Source organism: Meriones unguiculatus, chromosome 2 (genome assembly GCF_030254825.1).
Source record: "Meriones unguiculatus strain TT.TT164.6M chromosome 2, Bangor_MerUng_6.1, whole genome shotgun sequence".
Lineage (NCBI taxonomy): Eukaryota > Metazoa > Chordata > Mammalia > Rodentia > Muridae > Meriones > Meriones unguiculatus.
This window is the reverse complement of record NC_083350.1, coordinates 14,845,573-14,872,134: the sequence shown is the minus strand read 5'-3', so window position 1 is coordinate 14,872,134 and position 26,562 is coordinate 14,845,573. Positions and strand designations below refer to the sequence as shown.

Genomic DNA, 26,562 nt, shown 5'->3' with positions numbered 1-26,562 from the left:
AGCTTAAGCTCTGACTTTGGCTTCAGCTCCTCAACTCCCTGAGTTTTGGGGCTTTGAGCTAGCAAGCCTTTGGCCTTGGGTTTTTGGGCCTTTTCCTCCTGAGCTGTCAGTTGATCTAGTGAGCCTATTAGGTTTTTTTTCATCTGCACCTGAGCTGAGAAGGAAGGTCAGCTGGGTGCTTTCGCTGCCTGCCTGAGCTAGTAGGTTTTCACCCCGGGATCTGGCTCCTGAGTCTTTATTGGTAAAATAGAATGGTTGGGATTTTCAATTTTGTTTGTAATAACAACATGTTATGCCAGGTTCACAGGACCCTCAGAGACCACCAGGAGATGACTCGATGCAATTGCAAGAGAGCTTTATTACCAGAGCGATCGAACTCGGGACCCAAGTCTCACTGGCGCAGCAGTAGAGAAGTGGGACCCCGAGCTGTGAGTGAACAGGATTTTTAAAGGGAAAGTCTGTGAGCCGGGGGGTTTCCATGGCAGCAAGCAGGGGGACACAAGTCTTGGCATTACAGAATTGGGTGAAGTTTAGCAGGGCGGGGTGACCTTTTCTGAGGCACATGATCACAATGGCTAAGGCATATAATCACAATGGCTATTTTTCTAAACCATATCTGAAACATTGGGGAGAATGTTTTTCCCACCCAATTCCCATTGATTATTGCCAGGGAGTTTGTCTCTATTTTCTATGAAGCATTTATTCTGTTATATTTCCTGGAGGCTGTTGCTAGGAGAGTTAACTTTGTTTTCTGCCAGGTGTGCATTCTGTGACATTTCCTGGTACCTGAATTTAGTTCCCAGTCAAGATCTTTATTTCAAAATGCAGTTATATTCAGGCTATCTTAAGCTCTTCATTTCCCCCTTTCCATGTAACTGAAGAGGCCAATCTTGGGCTCTTACAGTTCAAGGTCTTTAAGGTCATCTCCAAGCTGACTGTATTGGGTTTTTATTACCATTAACTGTATAGTTCTTAGTCTTTTCTAATATTCTAACAACTTGTTAAGTAAGCCTGATCCAAAAATGGCCAAAAGCAAAAGATTCTGCCCTTGAGCTGCTATAACTCTGGCTTTGTACATCCAGTATTGTATTGCAATACTAGTTTCTGCTCCAGCTAAGTAATCCCCAAGATAATAGCTAATATCAGGGAGCCACCTTTGACTGAGCATTTCAGCCTGTAGGAGAGATTTTGGACCAGTGGTCTCGTCTTCTGAAACTACTTCAGTGACATCAGGGGCTAGGAAGGCTGAAATGCCAGTTGAAGGCTGGGCAATGGGGCAGTCCTCAGAAACGTCTGGTTAGGTGGTCCACCGGAGGAGGCAGTGAGTAATCATGACAACTTCCAGGAAGTTCAGATCTCAGCTTGCAGTTTCAACCAGATGAAAATCTGCTGAGACAAGTTTAAACTAGAAACAGAAATTAAAATTTGTCTAATAAATGGGAAAAATGAGGAATCACAAGACTAGGGAAAAACTCATCTGGGGTCTGTTTGAGCTATGTCAAATTTAGGTCTCATGACTTTTTGATTTTCTAAAACATTTTGTGAATAACAGGTAAAACTGCATCCAATGGAATGAGCAACAATTTAAATGTATCCATGATCTGAAACTAACATTTTAACTGTGGATACAGCTGTTGGTAATCAGCCACCAATAGAGCTGATGCAATTTATTTTAAATTGGTAATCAGCCACCAATAGATGCAATTTATTTTAAATTGCATCCTATGAAATAGAATGCCATAATCCCTAATTCTGGCATATTTCTTAAATAAATATTTTAAACCCATATTTATCTTCAGTAGATCTATGTAGGCCAACTTTATAATTACCCATCCTAGGCTTAACTTTAAAAACATAAACAAAATATCAGATAAAATCTATTCTTATAACTAACTGCATTTATTAGCAGTTATTATAGTTATATAAATATATAGTTATATAGTTATTTATGTTTATTAGCATAACTTCAAATATCTTTCTGAACTAAAATCAAAGCAAAGTTTCAATCAAATACAATACATAGAAGGGCCAGAAAATCTTGTCATCCTATTATATTGCATTAAAACTGAACAGCAAAAACAAAAGCATAAAGGACAAAAATTTCGTTTAGAGACAGCATTAAATAATTTATATAGGAACTGGCAACCAGGCATATATTTTTATAATAATTAAAAATGAGTTGAATATAACCCTATATAAACCTGGGTTAAAAAGCAGAAGAAAACATTTTGCATTGAAAAAAACATTAGCCTTTCAAATGAAGAGCAATATATCTTATAGTTCTTTCTCAAATCATGCTTGCAGGTGTAAAAAACAAAGCAAATACAATTTATATCTTTTATAACAGTCTGTATATCTTCAGGTTAGGCTTTTCCCAGCTCCATTCTTTTGATTTAACCAGACATTTTTTTAAATTTTTAAATCATATAAAAGTTTTTATCAGAATCATTTTTATTATTTTATCAAAACTGCAATTTTCATAATTGGCTCAAATAGTATAACTTGGTTTTATGTGGTAAAATTAACAAAACAAATATCAAAGTCTTTTGTTCTCCCCCAAAGGATTGAGAAACTGTTCCAAGTTCTCTATTAGAATGCCTAAGGTCATTGTCTAAAATACCTGATAAACTTTAAAATGCTTTATTGCCTTAAACACAGTTTTTTTAAAACCTGTTTTTGCAATATCAAAATAAGGTACCCTTTTTAGGAATGAAGTCACAAAGTATAACCATAATTTTAAAAGGCAAAACCAAATTTTATCAATGCAAACAATTCAGTACTTTTAAAATCAATATTAAATGTATTATTTTGATGTTGGCTGCCAGCAAAAGAAGTTCCTATATATAAACACATGAAGGTGCACTTTTAATATTTTATATAAACATAGTTTTAAACCTTATTATTTTTATAATCCTGGTTTTTAAAACAGGACAGAAATTATGTGCAGTATTGATTATTAATATATTTAATAATCAATAATATATATCAAAATATATAGAACATAGTTAACTTATATATTCAAAACAAACAAACAAAATTATAAAACTTATTTTTATTCCCTTTAGCTGTAATTTCAAGGGAGGAACATCTTGTTACCTGTTAAATCCAAATTTTATGACCATATAGGCTTGCAGCTTTTTTTTTTTTTTTTTTTTTTTTTTTTTTTTTTACCTGAGAAGCTGCTGTTGCCCCTTTAAGAGCTGCCTGCTTGCACAGAAGCCTTAAACATTTCTCAAAACCTGTTTTAATCCATTTTAGCAGTAGCATCAATCTTAAGGTTGGGTACTATAGGGGCTGGCATCCCATGTATAATCTCAAAGGGAGTTAATTCTAGCTGGTAAGAGGAAATCCTAACCCTATAAAGGGAAATGGAGAGGAGCATCACCCAGTCAGTGCCAGTCTCCAAGGTCAATTTTGTTAAGGTCTCTTTTAATGTTCTGTTCATCCTTTCTACCTGTCCTGAACTTTGGGGCCTATATGCACAATGCAATCTCCAATCTGCCCCAATAAATTTAGCTACATTCTGACTTACCTTGAACACAAATGCTGGCCTATTCTTTCCTGTTTCTGTACATCTTGGCCAAATCAGTGGGCCGTCTTGTGATCGCCCTGAGACCTGCCAACAGAGCCCGATAGTAGACTAGGAGACGTTCCCTACCTGCAGCCTTGTTGTAATCCCAATTGGGCCTCTTATAGGGAAAGTAATCAAGATATGGGATTTGTAGTTGGAACTCCTGTAGTGTCTAGGACATTTTTGTGCACCTCTGAAATAATACATCCCCACTCCTCTTGGTAAACAAGACCTGTAAAAGGTGCTGGGAATTCTCCCGGGTGGGCTGGTGGGTAAAAAGCAGAGAACTTGGCATTCTGAGTTCTCCAGTTAAGCCTGTGATGTATTAGCATCTGGAGGGCCCCGTGGCCCATAAGGGAAGGACTGTAGAATCTGCCTCTGGTTCCCCAGAGGGAGAAGCTGCATGGAGGCTTTGGGTTCTTGGAAAGGAACAGGAGTTGGTTGAGGAGTGGGAGGAGGAGGAGATGGAAAAATTATTTCCATGGGAGTCCTATCCTGTAAAACAGATTAAGGGGTGGTCTATGGAGCCAGGGCAGTGGCCTCTGGTTGCGGAGAGCCTGTGGAAGGAGGACTGTTAGTGAGGGTCAGAAAAGGCTTAATCTATGAAGGTAGATGAATAACTAGATCCTTCCAAACTACAATATAGGGTACTTGGTCTGGGTGCCCGCATGCTTTCTGAAAGACTCTATTTCCCATCGCAAGGCCAGTGGGAAGGTGGAAAGTTCCTTCTGGCAACTAGCTCACATTTTAGGTGAGCCATTCTGAGCTGCAAAAAATGTCATTTTTTTTTTCTTTTCTCACATCAACTGAAAGACCGTGAGCTCTAGTTTTAACTTCTCCAAAATGAGTCAGAACCAAGTCAAGAGGTTTGGAGGTATTCTGTCCCATATCATCAGTCAGTCTATTCGTCAAAAGAATTCAGGAGAATGCAAAAGAAGTAAGGAAAACAATTTCAATAAATAGTAAATCACTCATACACAAAAAAGAACTGGTTGTCTCAGACAAAAACGAAACCAAAGGCAACAACTTACAGCCTATACCAGGGCTAACATCACGGGACAAAACTGAACTCATAGAAACGAAAACAGCTGCAGTTTTAAACAAAAGTAAAATCAAACACTCTCAAGTAGACGCAAAACCACAAACAATTAATCACAAAAATTAAACAGTAACTCCGGGCACAACACCAAGGGGAAAATAAAACAATCACACACAGAAACCAAGTAACACTGAAAACCTGGACTTCTCTGCCACAGAAGTTCCAGAAAACCGATCCTCACTCCAGTTCCCCTATCCCAGGAGTTCTGAGGAGGTAAAGACAGATCCTCACTCCAGTCCCCCTATCCCAGGGGTTCTGAGGAGGCAGAAACAGACAAAACCTGGGCTTCTCTGCCACAGAAGTTCCAGGAAACCGATCCTCACTCCGGAGGCAGAAACAGATCCTCACTCTAGTCCCCCTATCCCAGGGGTCCCGAGGAGGCAGAAACTCCAGGGCAACAAACGTCTTTTGAAGCCCCCACAGCCTAGGCCCTGACACGTCTGTCATACCTAATCTGGCTGCTCCTGTAAGCACCTCGAGGCTTTTCAGGATAAGAAACAAAGAATAAAGGCAAACAAACATTTAAAGCAGATGGACAACATAGAAGACATTTACCCGCGGGATTAAGCTCTCCGGGCCAGGAGTCTTAGAGGTCTTGAGGCATCCTGGATGGACGAGCCCCCAAATGTTATGCCAGGTTCATGGGACCCTCAGAGACAACCAGGAGATGACTCGATGCAATTGCAAGAGAGCTTTATTACCAGAGCGATCGAACTCGGGACCCAAGTCTCACTGGCGCAGCAGTAGAGAAGTGGGACCCCGAGCTGTGAGTGAACAGGATTTTTAAAGGGAAAGTCTGTGAGCTGGGGGGTTTCCATGGCAGCAAGCAGGGGGACACAAGTCTTGGCATTACAGAATTGGGTGAAGTTTAGCAGGGCGGGGTGACCTTTTCTGAGGCACATGATCACAATGGCTAAGGCATATAATCACAATGGCTATTTTTCTAAACCATATCTGAAACATTGGGGAGAATTTTCCCACCCAATTCCCATTGATTATTGCCAGGGAGTTTGTCTCTATTTTCTATGAAGCATTTATTCTGTTATATTTCCTGGAGGCTGTTGCTAGGAGAGTTAACTTTGTTTTCTGCCAGGTGTACATTCTGTGACATTTCCTGGTACCTGAATTTAGTTCCCAGTCAAGATCTTTATTTCAAAATGGAGTTATATTCAGGCTATCTTAAGCTCTTCATCAGTAGGTAAAAGTGCTTGCCAACCTGAGTTCAATCCCCAGGGACCACCATGAAAGCTCTTTTGACTTCATGTGTCCGTGGCACATATGTCTGCACTTATAAACACTGTAACAAAATGCATTCTAATAAAGGCACTCAACCAGTGAAATTAGGCGACCGTCTGAAGTCATATGGTTAAAGAACCCAGAATTTGGATATAAAATTTGCAATCAACTGGTATTTAAATAAAGGCCTGCCTCTGAAGAAGGTCACAGAGTATTCAGGAGTAAATCGAACACTACAGAAGAAATACTGTATTTTCATTTTGGACAAGTCTGTAAGCTACAGCTTTGTTATTTAAAAAACAATGCCTGTAATGGTTGCTGTAATTATTCAGCTGTGGATAAAATTTGTGGAAATAAATACCTTTGAATAAAGGGGTGTGCTAAATCTGAACAAAATTTAAAATGACAGTTTGACTAAAAGTCTTGGCTAACATTTATTTTTTTATATAATTTTTATGTGTACGTGCATATGTATCTATGTGTATGTACACGTATGTGGGTGTGTGCGCTTGTGTGAGCATGAGGGATCCAGAAGACTGTCATGTTCTTAACTACGCTGCCTAGTCTTTAAGGCAGCTTCATCCCTGAGCCTGGGCTCTGTTTTCTGTTAGGCTGGTAGTCCACAGGCCCACTGACTCTTCTGGCTTGCGTCTGCCGTGTTACCTGGCTTGCTAGGTGTGAGCTGGAAGCTGAACTCTGGTCCTAATGACTTCTGAGCAAGCACTTTTAACCTGAGCCACCCAGAGCCACCTCTCTAGCCTCCACGTGATGTGTAAACACCTGCCCAGGCCAGTCACATGCTCGGGGGAGAAGGTTCAGCATCTACCTCTCTCACTCTCTGGCCTATTCCACCGAGGTCTCTCACTGGATCAGAGGCTCACTCTCTGAGCTAGGCAGCAATATCTACTCATCTCTGCCCCCCAGTGCTGGGGTTAGAGCACACACCCAGTGCATCCAGCTTTTTGTATGTGATGTGGATTCGAACTCTGGGTCCTCCTGCTTGCACAGCATCTGCTCTTATCTGGAGCCACCTCTGGCCTCTATTTTTAATGCTTCCTTGAGAACCTATCCTGGGACACACAGACTCAGTCATGCATAATTGTTTAAGCTAGGGGCCAGCACACAGCCACCTGTACATTGGGGTGGAAGAGGATTTTTTTTCTAGAAGATAGCAAAGTTTATCGAGCAATTAATTACTCTAGAGCTATAGAATTCAAGGTAGTTTGGGTAGAAGGAAGGTTGGCAGATCGATAAAAGAGAATAGAGCCCAGAGACAGAACAAACAAACTGTATTTATAACTGTGGTGAGGATGGCATTAAGCTGATGATAAAACTAAGATCTCAGAAGTAAATAATTTCTGCTGATAAAGGAATGTTGTCATCTGCACCCTATAAACAAGATCTCAATGTGAAAAGCCCATTCTAAAATGTGAATATAACAGCAAAAACTCCCTGAGAATATGGGAAGCCTTTCCCTGGTGGGGCAGACATGTGATGGTGGCATGTAGTCAGAAAAATGGATCAAGAGAATAAAATAGACTGGTAACCAAACATCTGGACAGAAACATGGTCCTCCTCCTTACCTCAGAAAAACCATCAAAATTGCCTGGGAGTTAGTAAAAATTCACAGCCCTCCCCAAACTTACAAAGCAGCTCCATGGGTAGCGACCTCAGACACTCATCACTAGGAACAACTATTGAAATGAATAGTACATACTGGACTCTGGGTTTGGGCTCCCACTCTGCATTTAAAAAAAAAGTAATGTTCACAGTGTTTGTGAAAAGTCTCTGACCCCAGATTCCAACCAAAGGACAGACTCTTTTATGATAACTGAGAGCGGGACACACTCTAAGAAAGTCTTCACCCGTCCTGAGCAGGACCTTGACATTTTATATGTCAAGCTTTACACACGACGCTCTTAGCAGCCAGCGGCTGGGGTGAGGTAGGGTATGCAACTCCAAACCTGAGCATTGACTAAAGCCCAAGCGGTTGGTCCTACCAGATAGATGCCTGATCTTATAAAATGCCAACACCAACTGTGACTGAAGAAATGAGCTGAAATAAGGTGACTTCATTTGTCTAACCACAGACAAATGGAAACCATGGAATGCTAAACATCACTACTGTGACAGACTGTAGCTTCTCCACAAAGTGGCTTCAGCCGAGCTCTAAGCTGTTAGAGCTTAGCCCTCACACACCACACAACATTTTCTTCCATGGAGACTGTATATGAGCGTTCCCACAAAACTGCATTGCTCAACCATGGCAGTCTCAGCGTCACTATCCTTATCTTAGACTAGGTTCCTATTTTTGTTTTCAGACAAGGGCTCACTGTGACACTGGCTGGCCTTGTACTAGCACTTACTGATCACCCCTCCAGACAGGAACTCCTGCCTCTCTGAACCCTAACCAAACACAAAACCCTTACACCTTCTTACTGACATAAGTCAATTCCCTGGGGTGTGCCTTCAGTGTATACTTTCCCTCCTAGCACAAGCTTTAAATACTCGTGTTTGGGGACCTGACTGAAAGACATCTAAACAACGCTGTCTTCTTCCACCAACATCATTGCTTCACAGGGTAAACCTGTACTCAAGGATGTATCAAGATCTGCTCTAAGCTGTACCGCTACATGAAATTTTAAAAAAGTCTTGTTAGAAACTGCAAACAGTTCGCAAGCAAATCGAGAAAAACGCTTTCAACCCAAATCTAAGACAATACCTCACAGCTTCTGGAACTCATTAAAACAGGGTCAAATCCATTTCTATCACTTCATGTCTATAGTTTATCGTTGTATGACAACTTGAATTTCCTGGAGAGCAGATATTTCTTGTAAGTAAAAAAAAAAAAGTAAAAACAAACAAAAAAACACAGCCAGGCTAATATTTGCCTTGTAAGTTCTTGCCAAAGCAGACTGACTGTACATATGTGCATAGCTTTACATAGTGCACAGACACCATTTTTTTTTACACAGGGACTTATTATCTAGTCCATGCTGACATGAATTTACCATCTTCAACTTCTCAAGTGCTCTGAGTACACATGTGCAACACACGCTCAGTGTCATTACACTTGTTATAGAACCTTTACAGCACCCATGATTTCACCTGCTCTCCTCAGCTGCCAGCACTGTAACTTCTACCAATGTTGAATATTACAGGAAAAGAAGGAAAACTGTTAAGCATGGAAAAAATGACTCAAAGTGTGGGAAAGGACTGAAGCTGGACAGTTCTGAGACCCTGATAAAACCTTTTTTCCCCCCAAGACAGGGTTTCTTGGAAAACCTTGGCTCTCCTTAACTCACTTTATAGACCAGGCCTGCCTCTGCCTCTGCCTCCCAGAGTGCTGGCATTACAGGAGTTTGTCACAGCTCACAGTAGAATTTTACAGATTCACAACTGACTGGCTAATTTCCAATTTTACATTAACATTACATCTTCCCTTCTAAAATTAACTACAGAAAGAGACAACACTGCATTTCTAAAAAGGCTAAACCTTTTAAGAATAGTATAATAACGCTATCTCAGATGTCCCCGTCTAGACCCCTAAGTTATACTTTGAAAGGTGTAATGTTACAGGTATACCTGCCTCAATAACTATTTAACCACTTAACAGAATACTTTAAGTGATTTTGTAATTTAGTTGAGGAGACTTTTCCTCTTCTTTGTGAGAATGTTAAATGTCAAAAAATAAATAAATAAATAGGAAAACAACACAGCATAACACACACTTTTTCACTCCTCAGTAACATTTTTGCCATTTGTTTTCCTTCTTGCTGTTTATATGCATCTTTTTCCTGCATGATTTTAGTTGCAGATACTGATTCTTCACCCTTTAACTACAAACAAAACCAAACCTTCAAAAGCAAGTCTCCTCCATGATTATTAATTTGGCCTTGCCTTGCTGTGATTATATTCAGGTCATTTGGAGGTGGTATCCTCCATAAGCGAGTTAACAAAGTCTGTGGTGATTCTAAGGCTGATCATTTGATTAAGGGAACATCTCAGTTTCTTTTCTGATACTGAAACTGTTGATATTCTTACACATACCTGTTTGAATTTATGTTAACTTTTCACTCTGATTTTATCAGGGCCCATTCACAACATTTATGATTACAGTCAACAGTAAACGTGGAAGGCCCCTTTGGGTGGTGCCTTGGAGGGCAAATGAAATAGAGGAATGCATGCAAGAGCAGACAGTTGTTCACCTAGCTCGAGCTCTGGGCAAGTGACTTCGTGAAAATTCCTAAATGAACTGTAAATAAACGTGTGTGCTGAAGTGTTCACGGGGTGAGGGAAACATCAGCTTTTAAAAATAAGGTTTTAATGAGTAGACATGAAACAGCACGAATCTTCGCACATTTCTGTATTCCTGAAAAATTTCCCGGAAAATGGTTAGGTTAAAGCCGGACTTGGTGGAACACGCCTTTATTCCCAGCATTCAGGCGGATCTCACAGTTCCTAGCCTAGTTTACAGGTCGAGTTTCACGACAGCCGGAAACCCTGTTTCGAAACGGGAGAGGGGAAAAAAAAAGATTAGAAAGATTAAACAGACCGTTCCTACTTCAAGGTTGTCAGCAAAGCATATACAAAGCTGGATTAAGGGCAGACAGACATTGAGGAGTTAATAGAAAGCAACAGCACCGCCCACGCCCTGTTCCCACACTCAGCCCAGGCTCGGGGCCCCGGCTCTCTTGATCTCCCCGCTCTGCCCAGGCCGCCTCCGGCTCGCCTGGCCTCAGTGTTCGCAGCACACTCCATCACCTGGTTCCCAGAACTCAGATTGCGCAGTGGTCTCGTCATCATCGGCAGGGCTTACAGCCAGCGGCGTGGGGAGCCCTAAAGCTGTCCCCTCCCCCAAGCCTCGCCTCCCCCTCCGTCCCTCACCCCTCAGCTCCCTGCGCCCGGTCCCCTGGCCCCATCACCTGCCACGTTTTTGTAATCCTCTCAGGCTCCAGACCAGCAGTGCTGGCCACGACAGGCCTGATCATATAAGGAAAATACCTCGGGCTCACTGGGGGTTTAGTCGAGGACCCAGGCGCACCCTGCTCTGCCGCATACCCCACCTCCCTTCTCGAGACGCCCCATCTAGAACAGACCCCTTCCCCAAGCCCAGGCCTCCGCCAAAGGACTGCGCAGGAGCAGAAGCAGCCAATCGCCGAGCGCGGCCTCCAGCCCCGCCCCCTGCTGCCGGCCCCGCCCTCCCCAGGGGCCCCGCCCCCTTCCCCTTCCCTGTGAAGGAGTGGGTGCTGTTGGGGTCTCCGCGCCAATCTTATCCCGGGGGGCCCGCGCCTGGAGAGCTGGGGGGCGGGGCGGGACTTCTAAAAGCCTGCGATAGGACAGATGGGGGTGTGTGGCGGAGGTCGCCCCCGAATTCCCAGGGGAGGGGCGCGGGACACACTTGGGGCAGAGTGGGGTAACCTTGACCGCGGCACCGGCGGGGGCGGGAGCTGGGAGAAGTAGGGGAAAGGGCAGGGGCGCGGCCTCGCGAGGCGCCGCCCACACTCTTAGGGCTGCTCTTAGGGCTGGTCTGGGGCTAGTGGCCCAGTGTCGCGGAGAGAGCCCCGCGGAATAACCCAGCTTCACCATGGCGCTGCTACGAGGTGAGCCCAGCGCCCTGGATGCCTCCGGGCCGAGCTTCGGTTCCTGGGCTCTGCGGGCAAGAAGAGGTGTCGGGTGCAGGCCCTTCCTCTGCCCCCGGCCTGGGTCGGGATGGACATTGTTTGCATTAAGGAGGAAATGCCGTGGAAGGCGCGGGCGACAGCGATTTCGGTGAAGTTTCTAACGCACAGACCAGAGTTAGCTGTGCTCCTGACCTTGGAGGTCATTGGCGCGGTAGTGAATTCAAGTCTGCAGGAAACCAAGGCGGTGCCAGAGGCACGAGGTGGGCTAGGGCGGAGCAGGTGCGCACCGAGGCCAGAGGCCTGGTCTCGGCCACGGGGAAGATACTGTCCCCCAAGAGGCTCCTGGGAGTTTTCCTTGGGGTGCGCTGATCCCTCAGAACAACCGGCAGTAGTCGTTAGTGTGAGCGACTGCAGGCAAGTGCAGGCCCTGAGTGCATGACTGCAGGCTCTTAGGAGAGTTCACACTCTTCATAGCAACTCATCACAGGAAATGGATCTTTAACCTAAAGACACGAGTCTCTGTTGACCATGAGATTGAAAGAACACAAAGCCCTAAAACAGGAGATTTCACGTAATCTAAGAACCGTTTTGGTGGTGCAAAGACAAAGTAGACTCTGTGCCGGAGTTTTATAAACCCAGGAGAGGGCACGGGGCGCCGTCTGTTCTCTACGCCGTCTTGATTTCCCCTTGGCCCTGGCACTGCCTTTGAAATAGCGGACCACAGGCCAGAACTTCGACTTTGGATGGCGTTTCACAATAGTGCTGACAGACTGACTGGGGTGGATAAATGTAAAGAACGGTCAAATGACCAGAAGTTCCGTCTTGTGGAACTTTACTTTGGATGATACCACGTAGGGGGGGGGGGACTGGGAAGGAACAGACTGGGGACATTTTTATGAAGTCAGTAAGGCCAGCAGGCAGGCACTGGTCAGGAAGGTTCGGGACCATCTCAGGCAAGCCGGAAGGGCCGCCAACTTTGGAAACAAATGGGTTTCCTTCATCTTTCTTGCTTGTTGAGAAGTTGCTCCCACAGAATGAGAGCTTACGTAGCAAAGTTCACGTGGAAGTTCTTGTTCTTGTTTTCCTCCCACGGAGGTGTTTCCGCGCCTCTCAGATCAGTGTCTCTTTCCTGCCTTAAGGGTTTTTATGTGTTCTTTGTTGCTTGTTTTTCAGAGGTTTTTATTAGTATCTGAATTCTCAGAGTTTTAGATTTTAATTTGATGTTAAAGATTTTTTTTTAGACCTTTAAATATCTACATATTAGCATAGTGTTGAGATGGTTTATGAAAGAAACCTGTAAGGTCCCCAGCCCACGCTATGTTTGAAATAGTCGAACTAATACAGTCGTGCCGACTTTTCTAGCCCGGGATCATCAGGCAAGGAGAGAATTATATAGGTGAAAGGGAAGTTTGTGGGTTTGTTTTTATTTTCCCACAATTCTTTTTTTGCTGATGCCACTTATTTCACTCCTGGTACTTCAGAAATTTTGTTGTTGTTGTTTGGGGTTTTCTGTTTGTTTGTTTGTTTGTTTGTTTTGGATTGTAGCAAATGAAAGGGAAGAAGCATGCAGTTGACCTCTTGGTTTCTGCAAGGTCGTCTGTGATCACTCCATCTTCCTTGTACCTAAGCTGCCAGTTTTTCTAGATGTTAAAAAATCTCCTGCTGTGGGGTGGAGAGACGGCTCAGTGCCAAGAGCGTGAACTGCTCTTACAGAGAACCTGAGTTTACGCCCAGTCCCCTCAACTCCAGCTTACCCAGCTCCCCTTCTGGCTCCTGGGGCCGCTGCACCCACGAGTACCCCGACCCGGGGAGGAAAGGCCTGTGTGGAATGTGTACTCTGTTTGGACTTCACTAAACTTGAACCGGCAGATTCTAATTTTACCAAATTTAGAGAACGAACCTTTAAGTATTTGTTTTCAAGTTGCGTTCTTCCAAATCTTTTTCATTTCTGTGATACCATAATTGGTAGAACCTGAGGGTTCTACTCATATTTTTTCCCACTCACTTTTATCATGGTAGACTTTTTTTTTTTAAAAAACAGTTTGGAGTTTACAAGAGTGCACAAAATGTACAGGGCATTGCCGTGTGGTGCTTTGCCGAACTGTTAACGTCTTTACAGGGTCGCAGTATCGGGGCTGCTGCTGTGAGCTCTCAAAGCCTGCTTCCTCCAGCAAGGCTGTACCTCCCACAGTCTCCCCAACCCAAGACCAAATGCTCAGATCTGTGAGTGTAGCTATTGAGAGGTTGACCACACTTCAGCACATGGCCCTACACCCATGGGTATATTTTCTGGCAGCACAAATTGGATTCCATAATTATTTAAAAAGTAAAAGAAAAAAGTGTATTTTTTGTGGTACATTTGGGGTCCAGGGTTGTTGTTTTTGTTTCCTGTTTCTTTAGTTGACTGGTTTGGTTTTTTTCAAAACAGTTTAGTTTCATCTGCCTCTGCCTCCCGAGTGCTGGCACTAAAGCCCTAGGCCACCTTGCCCAGCTTAGTGTGGTACATTTGTTACAATTGATTAGCAAATGTTGACACATCATTATTTACCAAAATCCATAATTTAAACCAGGGTCCACACTTTGTTCAGCACAGTGCTTCGTGTTTTGACAAATGTATAAATGACATATATCACCAGCATAGGGCAGAGGAATTTTTTTACTCTAAAAATCTCCTGTCCCACCTTTGTCTCTGAGCCCTTTGCCAAGCTCATCTTTCTACTATCTCTGCAGTTTTGCCTTTTCCGGATATTATGTAGTAAGATCATTCAGTACGTGGTGTTTTCTGACTGACTTCTTCTCACTTAGTAGTACCAAAGAGTCCTTCTTTTGTTGCCAAATAAAATTCCATTGCATATGTGACACTTGATCACATATTGAAGGGCTGCGGTGTTTTGGCATTCACAAATAAACACTCAGGTGTGTAGGCTTTCACTCAGGGAAGTACACAGGCTCACAATTGCTGGAGTGGGTGGTTGAGATGTGTTCTTGTGTGGAATTGCTCAACTGTCTTCCAAAGTGTTTCATCTTGTCTTCCACGGGCAGCAAATAATTTTCTGTGTTACACAGCCTCGATGGTATTTGGTGGTATCAATATTTGGGTGTTAGCCATGGGAACTGTTGCGTGTTGCTAACTGGTTGTTTTAACTTACATCAAACCTCCATGAACACCTTTGCCTATGCTTGTTTGCCAGCTGTATGTTTTCTTTGATGAACTGCTTGTTCAGATCTTTTGCTCGGTTTTTAAAATATATTTTTATTAATTCTTTAAGAATTTCTTATCATTGTGTTTTAGATAATTTTCACCTCCACTCTTCCCTCAAGCTCCTCCCACATTCATCCCAATTTCATGTCTTTTTTTTTTCTTTTACTTTTTAAATAATTGCTGAATCCAGTTTGTGCTGCCAATAAATACACTTGTCTCCACCACAATGGGCTCTTACCCTTATAGAACCATAAACCAAAATAAACTCTTCCACAAGTCACCTCAGTCATGTTTTTTGTCATGGCATCAGAAAAGTAACTAATACACACACCCTTAAAGAAAACTGACCCTCCCTCCCCAGAAACCTTGTCAGCTGTCAGCAGCTCCTCAGGGGAGGGAGCTCCTGAGCCCCTCCCTCCTTCATGCCCCAATGTTACCTGCCTTGTTCTTGTGGAAGGCCTTCTCAGCTGCTGTCGGTTCATGAGGTCAGTGATCCTATCCTCCAAGAAGACACTGTTTCAGCATCCTCTTCCGCAGTGGTCCCTGAGTCTTGGGGAAGGGCTAGTACACTTGTCTGGTGTGTGGCTGTCTCTGATCTAGCCAGCCCATGCAGCATGGGTTGCTACCCGCCCCCTCCCCCAGTTAGGTACGATATATGCAAACTAGATACTCATTCTCTATTGGTCCTTTCTTCTAAGCATCAGCTTTTCTCCCTGCCTGCCTGGATTTGTTCATTTCCCAAAACCTGAAGTAGGAGAAATGTAAGTTTGAGGCCAATTTGAGAAAGAAAGAAAGAAAGAAAGAAAGAAAGAAAGAAAGAAAGAAAGAAAGAGAGAGAGAGAGAGAAAGAGAGAAAGAGAGAAAGAGAGAAAGAGAGAAGGGAAGGAATTATAAGACTTTTTACAACAAATTCATATTACAGTACTAACCTATGATAAATATCCAAAGCAGATTAAATTTATCATAAATGCTTTCAGTCTGTTTTTATTCCTGCCCTGAGACACTCTCAGTGTGAGGGAATGTGGAGAACTCTGATTCATCTTCAGCTGCAGATGAATCTGCCCAGCTGTTCGCACACCCAGCATGCAGTGGCTTGTGAAGGCCGTGAATAGTATCGATGCATTGGGAGCAGTTTGTTCTCGTGGCTTTATGTCGTTTATCGCTTTTGTTGTTATCTGTGAGAGGGTTGGTCAGATTGGAGCCTACTAAAGCCAGAAGCAGAGTTGGAACTAATGAAATTAGGAAGACAGCATTAGAAGGTAAAGAAAACACTGATACAGAAATAGGGAGAGGAGCAGATGAGATTGACAAAAGTCTTTGCTGTACCAAGCAAGAAACTCTGCATTTGAGCCCAGAATCAACCATTTTAAAAAAAAGAGAAAGAAAAGAAAGCCAGGCATAGTGGTATGTGCTTATAATCTCAGTGCAGGAGAAGAAAAGACAGGCAGTCATTGGCTCACTGGCCAACCAGCCTAGCTGAATCAGCAGGGTAAAATGAGAGAGATTCTATCTTTAAAAAGTGAACACCACCTGCAGAACAATACTTGGGGTTGACCTCTGATCACATGTGCACTCACAAACACACAAGTACACACAGAAATATGAATCATAAATGTAGGCAGAAGCTGTCCACTGAGGAGGATTGTAGGCCATTTGCAAATATTCAGCCAGCCATGGTAGCTCAGGATAGCCCAGCTACCCGCAAACTGCTTCTAATACACCAATAATATTCATCGTCTTCTGTAAGCACCTGAAAGTTGTATCTGTAAAGAGCTGTGTCTGTAAGAGTCATACACATAAACTGTTGGTACTTAACAACCATGGTATAATGTTTGGATAGTCTTAATTATAGGTCAGTATTTTGGTACAAACCCAATATAAAAACTCATATAGTTCCTTTCTTTCTTTCTTCCCTCCTTCTGTCCTTCATTGCCAATGTTGATGGGACACACACACACACACACACACACACACCTCACTCTGCAGTCCAGGTTCTCAGTTCCTCCTGTTGCTGCTTTTCCCAGGCCTGGGATTACGGGCCCAGGCTGCTATGCTTTGTCTTGCACAGTGCCAGCCCCTGCGTGTTAGCTATGCATGTTTCTCTCACAGTTCGTGGGAAGATTAGATGTCCAGGAAGTAATCAGATCTCCTCTATATGGTAGGTACCCTATGACAGGTTTCCAACCCTGAACTGTAATTTTTTATTGTTTTGCTGTTGTTATCATTTACTGCACGATCAAATGAGTAGACTTGGTTACTGTTTACACAGGAAACTCACCTACCTTTGGCTAATCTAAGAAACCCTCTAAACTTTAAACTTTTCTTTTCCCAGGCAATCGGAAACCATCTTTGCTGGGTACATATTTTAGTAAAAAGAAAGGGCTACAACTGCTGCCCAGGTTTCACACTGTATAGCCCAAGCGCTTTCCATTCACCACAGCTGTGGGTTTGTACAATCATAAGGTTTATTTTTTCTGACAGTGGAAAAAAATAATTATTTAATTTATGTGCATAAGAATGCTAGTTCAGCTGATAACAGTCTACAAATTTATATACTTATGTTAATAAATACATAAATACCTTATATTCTTTATAGGTAGATGAAATGCAGGATATGAAGACAGCAAGAGAAGTTAACATCCAATGAAGTATTGCAAAAATGCTTTTTTTAATGAATTTTTTGTATATTTATTTATTTATTTATTTATTGTGCCAAGGGTTGAACACAAGGCCTCACACATGTTAGGCGAGCACTCTGCCACTGAACTGTGACCTCAACCCAGCAAGGATGCTTTTTGTTTATCTGGGGAAGGAATCATAAAGTCTGGACAGTTTCTTAGCCAATCACAAGTGAAATTTGTGTGTAAATGGTAAGTAAATTTGCCCATTTTATTGCACAGTAAAAGATAGCGAGAGAAGAAATTACAGTTCAGGGTTTTGGAAACTTGTTGTTCAAGTCATCCTGTGACTCCAGAAGCAATGGCATGTGTAAGTCATTCCACATTTTAGAAATCATATGTCTGTCTCTCTCAGGAGGTGTTTGCATAGAACTGGGATTTGTGGCTGATCCAAATCAGCTTAGCATGGAGAACAGTCAGAAAATTTTATTATGTGTCTATGGGCATGCTGTTTTACACGGTGGAGTATCCCCTCATTGAAAGTTCACTAGCAAAAGTTAGAAAGAGCCTTTTGGCAGGAATGTTCCAGGAGGAGTTCTTATGGGGGGGTGTTAGTTAACCTCAGACAACTTTCAGGGAACTTCTAGGGTGCCCTCTGGTTCAGAGATTCCTTGGTTCAGCACACAAAGAAGGCGTTTCCATTTTCAAATGTTTCTAGCATTGTAAACAGAGTAAGAACATTGTCTAAGATTTACAGTGTAGTTCTGGGACCCTGTAGGTAGGGTCCTCTGTCTCTGTGAGTATGACTGGTTCTATGCACTATTGAATGACAAATGTTTTCAGTTATCTAATCGGAACCTGACCTTTACCATGCAATTTTATGGAAAAGACGCTAACTGACCTGTGATTGCTTACAAATCTCTCCTCGATGATTAGGTGTGTTTATCGTCGCTGCGAAGCGAACACCCTTTGGAGCTTACGGGGGTCTTCTCAAGGACTTCTCTGCTACGGACCTAACTGAGGTTGCTGCCAGGGCTGCCCTGTCTGCTGGCAAAGTTCCACCTGAAACCGTTGACAGTGTCATCGTGGGCAATGTCATGCAGGTTAGTGGGGAGGGTGGGTTTTCATGTCTGTTACTTGCTTTGATCATTTTTCTGAAAATAATTCCCTTACTGTGTCATCGTGAGGAGCTCAGTAACAGTTATCAGTGTTTGGCATGTATAACTTTGGTCACCTTCTGACTAATAGCAGGGCATAGCTCAAGGCAGCATGTGTTCTGTCTGACTTGGAATGCATGTCAGTGCTTCTTACTTCATGTATTTTATGTGTGGCTATTCTTTCTGTATGTATGTTTGTGCACCACGTGTGTATCTTGTGGCCATAGAGGTCAGGAGAGGGCATCAGCTCCCTTGGAACTGGAGGTAGAAACAGTTGTGAGCCACCCTGGGTGGCTGGAAACCAAACTGGAGTCCTTTGCAAGAGCAGGGCAGGGAGGCCTCTCTCCGGTGTCCTCCCAGCCACACTTCAGTGTTTCCTAAAAAGCAGATTTATTAGACTCTTGAAAAAGATTAGCTTTCTCTGTGTGTTGCTTAAGGAGGCATGCCAGCCAGTCAGCTTCCCGTCTCTGAAGCAAAAATCCCTGCTACAATGGCAACTTTGGAGAAAAGGTCTGTTCCAATTCCTGGTTTCAGAGGTTTCTGTCCATTGTCACTTGCCTGTCTTGTTTTCAGCTGGATGCCACAAAATACATCGTGAGAGGGGTGCATTCTGGTGAAGGCCCGTTTCACCTTAGAAGCAAAGAGAGGTAGAGGGCCAGGCTCTAATCTGCTGAGGGCATGCCCCAGTGATGGATTTTCTCCCACTGGGCCCTACTTCCTAAAGGATCCACCACCAATGGGTACCTTCAGCCAGGGATCAGGCCTTCCACAGACACCCGTTGGGGGACATTCTAGATCCAAAGTACAGCAGGAGGAAGCAGGCCCAAGCAAGGTAACATAGCTCCCATAATCTTTAACATCTTCTAGGAGCTTAGTCAGGATCTCCTGTGGGAAATGAGCAGCCTCCTTACCCTCTAACTTTGCTTGTGTGCTCTATAGAATAGGTCATCCATATGAAGATAATTAAAAGCTGTATATTCCTTCAAAGTATACAGCCATTTACTGGTTGCTAGTGTCTTAGAGACACCATGACCATGACATCTCTTATAAAGGAAAACAGTTAATTGAGGCTGGCTTACAGTTCAGAAGCTTAGTCCATTACTGTCAGGAAGCATGGTGTTATGTAGGCACACATGGTGCAGGAGAGGTAGCTGAGAGTTCAACATCCAGATCAGCAAATAGCAGGAAGAGAGAGTGACACAGGGCCTGGCTTGAATGATTGAAAGTTCAAAGCCCACGCCCAGTGACACATGCCCCCCAACAAGGCCACAACTTCTAATTGTGCCAATTCGTTTTTATTCAAACCACCATATTAAAAGTAGTTTATCTGTTATAGGTAAGGCATCCAAAGTGGACCAAAGAAATTACACAAAAGATGGTGTGTGTGTGTGTGTGTGTGTGTGTGTATTTAGGCACACACTTGTGGATCTATGTATATATCGTCTGTATATTTCTAAGATGCTTTAGCCATTGTGACAAATATCTGAGCAAAACAACTTAAAGGCAGAGGTTTTTTTTTTTTTTGGTGGTGGGGGTGGGGGGTGGGGGGGAGGTGTTGTTAGACAGGACCTCTATAGCCCTGGCTGTCCAGGAGCTCACTGTGCAGAATAGGCAGTCCTCAGACTCACGGAGCTCCACCCCCTCTGTGAAGATTAAAAACATGCACCATTAAGCCCAGCTGTGGAAGGATTTCTTTTGGATCATAGTTTCAAAAGTTGCAGTCCGAACTAAGTTGACTCCGTTGCTTTCTGCTTTCAAGAATGTGGCTGAAGAAAATGGTAGAGGAAAGCTGCTTACCTCATGGCAGCCAGAAAGTGGAAAAGTAACCTACTTCCTCCAGCAAGACCCCTACCTACTAAAATTTCCGCTCTCTCCCAAAATAGCTTTTGGCACACAGGCTTTACAGAGACATTTCACGTTCAACCCATGTCAGATGCCAGTGCGTGAGCTTTGCCAAATCAAAGAGAACAGCGGTGGACACAGAAAGGCCTGAGGCCTTGGACTTAAACTCTGTTCTGTCCATCTGTCATTGTGTATCTTCAGAGGCAGAAAAAGCAATGGCATTTTTTTATTTTCAAGTTTGCCCACTGAAACTAAACTATTTTATTAATTGTAGTTTGAATAGGAATGACTCCCATAGACTCAAGGCACTATTAGGAGGTCTGGCCTTTTTGGAGTAGGTATCTTTGGTGGAGGAAGTGTGTCATTTCGGGTGGGCTTTGAAGTCTCAGATGCTCAAGACACACCCAGTATGGCATTCTCTTCCTGCTGCCTGCAGATCCAGATATAGAACTCTCAGCTACCTCTGCAGCACCAAGTCTGCCTGCGTGCCACCTTGCTTTCCTCTAGGAAGACAATAAACTAAATCTCTGAACAGGTGACGTCAGGATGTCACCCCCTGTCTTATGTTTTGAATGTTTTCGTTTTATAAGAGTTGTGGTCACAGTATCTCTTTGCGTCAATAAAATCCTAACTAAGACAATAATTAATCCTTAGTATTAGATCCTCTTCCTTTTTTTTTTTTTTTTTTTTTGTGGTGGTGGTGGTGCAGGAGATTTTGCTGCTGACCAAAGAAGACAGTAAAATAAATAATGTTGAAATAGGCTACATTTGGTGTTGGGTTTTTCTAGAATTATTTCAGAAGGATTTATTCCTTCAAAAACCCTCCTTTTGTCCCCCAGTGTTGGTGGAGTTTCCCGAATGTTCCTAGGAAGTCACAGTAAGTAATATCAGCTTCACTGATAAAAAGTATCTGTTTCATTGATAAGTAGTGTCAGTGATAAATAGTAGCAGCTTCATTGCTAGATAGTATCAGTGATAAATAGTATCAGTTTCATTGTGTTTGAGCTTCTGTTCCTAAAATCAGTACTTTTTTTTCTTGTACTAGGGCAGAAGCTCAGGACTCCTTTGTGCTAAGCAAGTGTTCCACTAATGAGCTGTACACTCAGACCCTTTGCCACTTTTTTGAGACAAGATCTCACTAAGTTACCCAAACTGCCTTACACTTGCTGTGTAGGCCAGCCTGGCTTTGAACTTGCAATCTTCCTCAACCTCCTGAGTAACTAGGATTATAGGTTTGTACCACCAGGCCCAACTCTTTCCTATTGTTTTATTACTCAGCTTGACAAGGGAGTCTAGCCCAATCATGTTAGGAATGTGAGTTTTCAAATATCTAGTTCTGTGTTCATCCTATTACACTAAGCTTTTCCTACAGTCCTCAGTGTCTCAGGGTTAACAGTGACTTCAGAGTCCTTCTGTAATGGCACAGGGAGAAGATACAACAAAAAGAAAAGTGGTTCTCAGGAAAATGGCAGCCAGAGAAGGTGTCTGGCTTATGTGCATTGTGCAGAAGAGCCACGCTAGAACACACAGAGGTAGGAATATATTTACATGAAGGCCTGCAGAATAAGTCTTCATTCAGTCGGACTCGGAGTTAGCCTAACTGTTTGAATACTCAAAATTACTCTGCCCCGCCTCTACAAAAAGACACGCAAAATCTACTTGCAGGTGCCTCTTCACACATGAAGAACACAAGGGGTAGCCCCCACCACGGCCCATGATACCCGAGAACGGTAGTGTCCACTCTCTAGTCCAGGTCTCCTGACTTCCAGCCCAGAATCCTGCCTGTTGCCTCAAATGACTGCATTATTTTTCTTAAAAAAAAAAAAAAATCCTATCTTAGGATCTGGGGAAATGGCTCAATGGGTAAAGTGCCTGCCAGAGTTTAGAGGCCCAGTACCTGTGGAAATGGAGGGTGGTGGCCTGCTCAGCGCTTGGGAGGCGGAAACAGCATCCCCCGAGCAAACTGGTACCTAGCCTAGCCAAACTAGCAAGCTCTAGGTTCAGGAAATAGATGCTACTCGGTAGATAAGGTGGACATTGATTGAAAAAGATAACCTTGGTCAACTTCTGGCCCCTACATGAATACATATGCACTCACACACAGGCAAACACACATGTACGCGTGCACATATGCCACACACATGCTCATATTCAAATAAACCACTTCATTATTGGCAAATAGGTAAAAACACACCATAAAATATTTTAAAAGAAATAACTACAAACCGACCTGGGGAAAAGAACAGCCATTGACTGAAATGTGTTCAACGGCATTGATTTGTGAGATTATTTCCCCCAAACGATGAAATAGTCAGCATGTCGGCTGGTGCTCTTCCAATTTCCTTCCCCCTCCACCCAACATTCTAAACCACTAACACATAACTGTGCAAACTTTGTTTGAATTTAATTTGGAAAATTTTCAAACCTCTGCAGAAGAGTACTAATAGTGAACACCCTAAAAACTCTGCCCTTATGGGCCACTTCTTTGTGGTTTATTGAATTTATTTGATTTTTCTTGTAATCAAAGGTATTATTTTTAATTAGCAATAATCATGTCTCATGTAAACCTCACTGGCTACAATATCACTCATGAGTATGTACCTTTTGTGCATGCCCATATGTGTGTGTGTGTGTGTGTGTGTGTGCGCGTGTGTGCATCTGTGCATTTGCCCAAGGACAGAAGTTGACGTCAGGATGTCACCCCCTGTCTTGTGTTTTGAATCAGGGTCTGGCGCTCTCTGGCTAGACCGGCTGCTCAGCAAACCGCAGGGATCCCAGTCTGTAACTCCCAGCAGTGGAGTTATAGGCCCAGGCTGCTGTGCCCTGTTTTTTATGTGAGTTAACTTGGGTCCTCATGCTTGCATGGCAAGCCTTTTCCTGACTCTTGTTCTTTTGAAATTCGTTTTATCCCTCCTTCCTCAGTGAGTGCTCTGTGGACCAGCAGTGTCGGCGTCAGCAGGGAAAAGGCTGAAAACACAGTCTACGGCAGCCCTGGATTATTGCTTCAGCTGCCGTGTTAGAGCGAGGTGCTCGGGGGCAGTTTCAGCTTGGGGGCAGTGGTTTAGTCCCTCCTCTCTTTCTCCCAGCTGTCTGTTCCTCTAGCTCTGCCCTGCATTGCATTTCTCAATTTGTTTCATGGTAGAATTATTTACATTCATTGAAAAAATTGCTGCTGCTGCTGCTGCTGCTGCTGCTGCTGAGGGCTCTGGTCAGGAGCTTGCGTACACCGTTGCTATCAGCACTTCTGGGATCATCCTAGCCTAGATCCTGGGTTGAAAACATTGGAGGACTTAATGTGTAAGTTTCCCAAGTAGAAGGACAGCTTACTATGTTTAAAATCCATTTGTCTAAAAAAAAAAAAAAAACAATGGTTGCAGAATAGCAGAATATTACATTACAAATGTTTCTGATGGCCTTGAACTGTATGCTTAAGAATGAACAAGCTGATAAATTTTGTCTTGTGTCTTGTGTATTTTGCCACAATAAAGCAATGGGGATAATGCTATTAACTAAATCATAATATTTATTTAAAAATAAATTTATAAGTTAATTAAATACTATAGTATAGTATTTATTATAATTTAGTCCATTTTAATGAACTAAATTACAGCATTTATTAAAATCATGTGTACAGATTCTGTGTGTATAACCTTTCTCCCCAGAGCCATATAGTTAGTTCACCATTTTTGCTAGATTGCCAGCATTTCCCTGTCTTTTCTGATGGTTGTTACTCCTTTCTTATGGAGTGAATTCTTTCTCTTGTCCAGAGTTCTTCGGATGCGGCATACCTGGCGAGGCACGTGGGTCTGCGAGTGGGAATCCCAACAGAAGTTGGAGCCCTCACCCTCAACAGGCTCTGTGGCTCCGGCTTCCAGTCCATTGTGAGTGGGTGTCAGGTATGAGCAGCCTCTTCCTACCTCTCTGAACACGCTGATAGCAACTTGAAGAACTGCCGTCCCTCAAAGGTGCATTGAAGCTTTTGATTTCTCACTGTCTCCAGGTGATTGACACAGGTCTAGTGTAATGGCTGAGTTCTTTTCACACTGGTCTCTGTGACAACGCACTTTAAGTAGGGTCCCTACTCCCCCAGCAGTAACTTTAAACACAATGCCAAACTCTTAGAAGTTTGTTCCTGGGCTGGAGAGACGGCTCAGAGGTTAAGAGCAGTGGCTGTTCTTCCAAAGGTCCTGAGTTCAATTCCCAGCAACCACATGGTGGCTCACAACCATCTATAATGAGATCTGGTACCCTCTTCTGGTGCGCAGGCACACATACAGACATAATATTGTATACATAATAAGTAAATAAATCTTTAGAAAACAACAAAAAAAGAAGTTTGTTCCTTGTATCTTTTCTGAGAAATGAGTCAATCAAAGAACTGGAAGAATGAAAAGAACCCCTTTATGAATCGCGTAATTCATCAGTTTCATTACTAGGGACTTTTTTTTTCAATTTTTCTGACTTTTAAATTGATGTGCCCTTTATTATATGTTTAAGGCAGAGATTAGTATTTTCTGTGGATTTCCAGATTAATATTAAATTAAATATTATAATAAGAATAATATTAAAATAAATTAATAAATTAAATATTAAAATAAGAATTACTGTACTTAGAGCCAGCTATGGCTTGTATCTATAAGCTCAGAGTTAGGAGGCTGAGCTAAAGGCTTGCCTCACCTCCCAGGCCAGGGTGAGTTACAGGATGAGACCCTGTCTCTAAAAACAAGAAAATAGGCAAGGTATGTTACTCTGGCACACACAATTGAGATCTGTTCCTATTACCCGCTGATGTCTGGGAAATAGATCGTTTAACATCAGCTTTTCAATGACTTTAAACATTTCTTTTTAGGTTACTGCAAACAAAGACATAATATTTGTTAGAATCACCACAAATTTCTAAAGTCTTGTACTTCTCAACGCATACTCTGGATTCAATACATGGGCTTTTGCTCTCCGTTCTCCAACAGGAAATCTGTTCGAAAGACGCGGAGGTCGTCTTGTGTGGAGGGACAGAGAGCATGAGCCAGTCCCCGTTCTGCGTCAGAAACATGCGCTTCGGAACCAAGTTTGGATTAGATCTCAAGGTTTGGACCGCGACCTTTCTTAAGTGACCTCTTTTGCTCTTATAAATAATTTCAATAACGTAACTTTTTAAGGGAGAAAAAAACTAATTTCAAACCCAGTTTTCTTCATGGAATACTGCCAAGATTTGTATGGTTTAAAATACAAAGGCTGTTTCAGAACTGGTAGTTTTAGTGTTTGATCCACAAAGGATTATACTTCACGTGTAGAAGAAAACACAGAGGAAGGTGAGGAGGAACAGAAATAGATTCATGAACAACCCAAGTGACTAGGCCATCGCCATGGCTTGTGGGAGTTCCGCTTTGGGTGCCGCGTCCATTGAATAGGTTTCTTCATCATAAAAAGTGCTGTGTTTGCAGATGTCTGCTCATCCAGACTGGCCAGAAAACGCTGATTTTTCACCTCTGACAGCTGTCCCATAAGAATAGCAGCTGTGATTTAAAAAAAAAAAAAAAAAAAAAAAAATAGTCCATTGCCCTGCTCACAGGAAAGGCTAAAGGCCTTTATTAAGTGTATTTCATAGCACTTTCAGGGGCTTGTGAAATACTCAGTGAGTAGAAGTCCCTGCTGGGCAAGCCTGAGGACCTGAGGGCAAGTCCCCTGCACCCACATAAAAAGTTGGGCATAGCTGCATGTGTCCTTCGCCATGGCATTGGGGAATGGTGCCGGCAGCCTAGCTAAAACAGGGAGCTGCACGCCAGTAAGAGACCCTGTCTTCAGGGCACCAAGTAGAGGGCAGTAGAGGAAGCCACCTCATCCTCCATCCTCTGTATGTGCACACTCACGTGCATACATGACACACACAGTCCACACACATGCACGCACCAAGTTAGATTTTAGTGCTTTGCAACAGTGGTAACTGACTTTGGCTCTTCACCCACGTTCTCACCTGGCCTTTTGGAAACTAAGAAACGAGACTGAGAGAGCATGAGGACTTCAGAATCCTAGTACACTCAAAAGCTGTCTGCTGGGACAGCGACACAGTGGTGGGCAGCCAGGGGAACATCGCACTGTGACGCCTGTCAGCCCTTTCTGCTCCTCCGAGATTCTGTCCCTGCTTCTTCTGTCTAGTAAGAGCAGATAGAGCCAGCTACACCTGCCACTGAAGGTCTCGGGTGGAAAAGCTTCTCA

The 26,562-nt window shown here is 43.1% G+C and overlaps 1 protein-coding gene, 1 long non-coding RNA gene and 2 other non-coding genes across 4 annotated transcripts in view; 1 reads left to right on the top strand and 3 right to left on the bottom strand.

The window, feature by feature from the left end:
• Nucleotides 1-351: 351 nt before the first annotated feature.
• Nucleotides 352-11,036, bottom strand: LOC132652276 (uncharacterized). Its single transcript, XR_009589749.1, has 3 exons — nucleotides 10,832-11,036; nucleotides 3,533-10,409; nucleotides 352-1,405 (listed from the first exon to the last, which is right to left on the bottom strand). It is a non-coding gene; the product is annotated as an uncharacterized LOC132652276 (long non-coding RNA).
• Nucleotides 10,640-10,718, bottom strand: LOC132652585 (small Cajal body-specific RNA 18). Its single transcript, XR_009590183.1, has one exon. It is a non-coding gene; the product is annotated as a small Cajal body-specific RNA 18 (non-coding RNA).
• LOC132652593 (small Cajal body-specific RNA 17) lies at nucleotides 10,808-10,947 on the bottom strand. Its single transcript, XR_009590191.1, has one exon. It is a non-coding gene; the product is annotated as a small Cajal body-specific RNA 17 (non-coding RNA).
• Nucleotides 11,037-11,354: 318 nt separating the features above from the next.
• The window catches only part of Acaa2 (acetyl-CoA acyltransferase 2), a 28,240-nt gene continuing 13,032 nt past the window's right edge, over nucleotides 11,355-26,562 (top strand). The window contains exons 1-4 of the mRNA XM_021657933.2: nucleotides 11,355-11,509; nucleotides 18,287-18,453; nucleotides 24,117-24,245; nucleotides 25,317-25,433. Of these exons, the coding sequence (XP_021513608.1) occupies nucleotides 11,494-11,509; nucleotides 18,287-18,453; nucleotides 24,117-24,245; nucleotides 25,317-25,433 (429 nt within the window). The 5' untranslated portion in view covers nucleotides 11,355-11,493. The remainder of the gene's footprint in view (nucleotides 11,510-18,286; nucleotides 18,454-24,116; nucleotides 24,246-25,316; nucleotides 25,434-26,562) is intronic.